This window comes from Nicotiana attenuata, chromosome 10, assembly GCF_001879085.1.
Source record: "Nicotiana attenuata strain UT chromosome 10, NIATTr2, whole genome shotgun sequence".
Lineage (NCBI taxonomy): Eukaryota > Viridiplantae > Streptophyta > Magnoliopsida > Solanales > Solanaceae > Nicotiana > Nicotiana attenuata.
Window position 1 is genome coordinate 38,640 of NC_031998.1, and position 3,069 is coordinate 41,708.

Consider the following 3,069-nt stretch of genomic DNA (forward strand, 5'->3'; position numbering starts at 1 on the left):
AACGAACATCTTCAAGGAGGGCTTTGGTGTCTTTTCCTCAGTAGCAGCAGACGGAACATTTTCCTCTTCAACCGGTCGTAAGGCAGAGTGAGTTTTTTTTTTGGGGAACGTACTTTGAGGTCTTCGCCATTTTTTTGGAAAGATAAGGGAAAAGAGAAAATTAAAAGGATATGCTTGATAATTTGGGATAAAGAACATAAGTTCTTATAAAGTGATTTTAGAGTAATCAGAAAATTAATGTTTGGGAATATAGAAATTTCTAAGGTATGAGAGCAGAAGTTTTGAAAGTAAAGTTCAAATGATATAATGAGAGGGTATTTATAGTTTCTCGGCGACTGTTCATATCTGGGAATTTCCCACCAGTAACTGACGAACATTTAATGCCATTAAGACGTGACTGACGAGACGTTTCATCAGTTTTGTCGTTTCTGGAGCGAAGTATCGAGACGAGGATCGAGGGCTCATATTGTTTCTCGTTGTTTATTCTCCGAGAAATGAGGGGACTATCTGTATACGGTCAAAATCGGGCTCATCTATTGCATGACAGCTCGAGACTGAAACATGATGGATTAAAGATCGACCTAGGTTTCCATCGAACCAAGGTACGAGGTTAGATCATATGTCTTCAAGATCATCGAGCACGTGACCGGAACCGACCCCGACTCCGAATAAGCTCGAGGAAACATTATCGGACCAAATAAGAAATGCCGAAATATCCGCAACCGGTCGGATATCACGGCGAAAATCTCAGCACATATCAATGAGAGACCGATTAATTAGCAAATCTTGAGATTTCTTACCTTTTATAGAATTGTATCTAAGGTAAGACTCCCCTACTATATAATGGGGATCTGATTATTTGTAATGCACATGGTAACACGCATCCTAAAGCAATATACTGTTATTACTAGTTCTTATTATCTTATCATTCTGTTCCGATACCGATTAAGGCACTTTTGACTCGAGGGTGACCAACCTTCAAGGCCAAGATTGTTTAACTTGTGTGGTTTGCATTTACTTTTTTATCATTAATTTCAATATTAATCTGATTTCTCAATTTGTATCAAGTTAGATCACATATCCTTAAAATCGCATATAAATTCAATTGTTATCCGATTTTGCGGGTAAATAGTACATATCAATTTTCAATATTACAACAATATTATATATGGCTATTGTTTCATGCTGTAAAAAAAAATACCAACGTCTTTTCAATTCCGTCTGTGTGAGCATGTTCACGTTGTCGATCTCAAGTTTAGATAAGGTAGTAGAGTTACTATAGAACGACTGTCAATTGTATAAACCTAGTCAATTTATGATGAATCCTAATAAAACATACTCCATATAATAACATGAAAGGTTAATATTCATATAACCGACCTCAACTTGCTTGTAATTGAAGCATCATTATTGTAAATTGGTAACATTTTTTTTATTTTTTCTTAAAATAGAACTTCAATCACACCTGAAATGTCACGGATATATGTAAATTCTATACTAGCTAGACCCATATGGTCATCATCTCAGAGTACTTAATTTGGTGTTCTTGATAAGCTCACTCCGGCCAATCCTTCTATGCGATCGCAAGCTTAGCCACGCGACCGCGATTCCTCACCTGCCGATCGAAAAGATCAAGACATGAATCCATGCAACCTCGAGGCCAAAAGCCTCATCCCCCTCTCGCTCCTCTATGGGATCGCATTGCCGATCGATAGCTCAATTTCAGTCACTATGAAACAATCTCGCTCTTAGCTCTTTTTTTTCTTTCTAAAACTTTACGCCTTTAGGTGGCGCCTTCCTTTTATATAATCCCAACAAAAAAAGCACATATAGCTCTTAGCTCTTAACTCTTCATATGGGAGAAAAAGAATAAAAGCCAAATGCAAATATAGACTTCCAATTACATGAAACTAGATACAAGCTCAAATTCAAATGTAACGTACACCACTTCGTGTACAAAATACAATAACAAACTCATAATTTCAAACTACATTCATCAAATTACACAACCATAGCATAAACAAGGGAAACAAAAAGTTAACACAAACTATAATATATCCCTCAAAAGATAAGAAAAAGTGAAAGCAAATATTGAATTTTTCAAGGGCAAATAAAGCCAGATGGAACCTTTTTCCCACAGACATTAAGTAAAAGACTTAGTGAAAGAGGGACATTAAGATTAATCCCAAGAATATTTGCTTTAGTTGCAGTACAAAGGCAAAGTGCAGCTTCAACATCAGCAAGTCCTTTAATAAGAGTACAACAAGGTTTCTTTGGAATATTACCAATTTTAAGACCAAGTAAATTTTCAAGAACATTAGCACAAACACCTAATTTTAGGGTGTTTTTAGGACACTTGGCTTTATAATTAGGGCTAGGGTTAGGGTTTGGCTTTGGCTTTGGTTTTGATTTTGGTTTTGGACTAGGACAAGTGCCACATGCACTAACAAGAGAGAAAAATAGAAGGTTGACAAGAAGAAAAAGGGCAAGAGTAGTAGTTCTTTTTGAAGCCATTTTCTCAAAAAGTTTAATATTTCTCTTAATTACTATAGTTGAGAAGGGAAGGTATTGTTTGATGGAAATGGAATTGTAATGGGTGGGTTTTTATAGCATGCAAAAAGAGGATGAATGTGAAGAGACATTATTTTAAAAAATAAAAAAAAATGTTTAATTATCTGCTTGTCACAGAGATTTTAGCTGGCAACAAAAGCAAAGATTTCTAAAATCTTTTGGATGCATTTAAATAATATATGGCGTCTTGTAAATTATCGATGTTCCTTGCCCAAGTCGCGACATCTATAAATATATATGTTATAGCAATGTTATGATTTAATATATATGCATTAACGATGTAAATTTTTTATTTATTTATATTATCTGTATAATTTAATATGCATGCAATAGTAGGTTAGTTAGTACTTTCAACTTACAAATTGATTCTTATTAGAGATTTACCTGAAATTACCTTCTACATAACCTTATATTATATATTATATATATATATATATATATATATATATATATATATATATATATATATATATATATATATATATATATATATATATA

At 33.8% G+C, this 3,069-nt stretch overlaps 1 protein-coding gene across 1 annotated transcript; it reads right to left on the reverse strand.

Moving 5' to 3' along the window:
• Positions 2,101 to 2,514, reverse strand: LOC109233804 (14 kDa proline-rich protein DC2.15-like). Its single transcript, XM_019399667.1, has one exon. The coding sequence runs from the start codon at positions 2,512 to 2,514 to the stop codon at positions 2,101 to 2,103; it is 414 nt and encodes a 137-aa protein (XP_019255212.1).

Coding starts and splice junctions, on each gene's coding strand:
- LOC109233804 (XM_019399667.1), bottom strand. CDS start 2,514: ATGGCTTCAAAAAGAACTACTACTCTTGCCCTTTTTCTTCTTGTCAAC.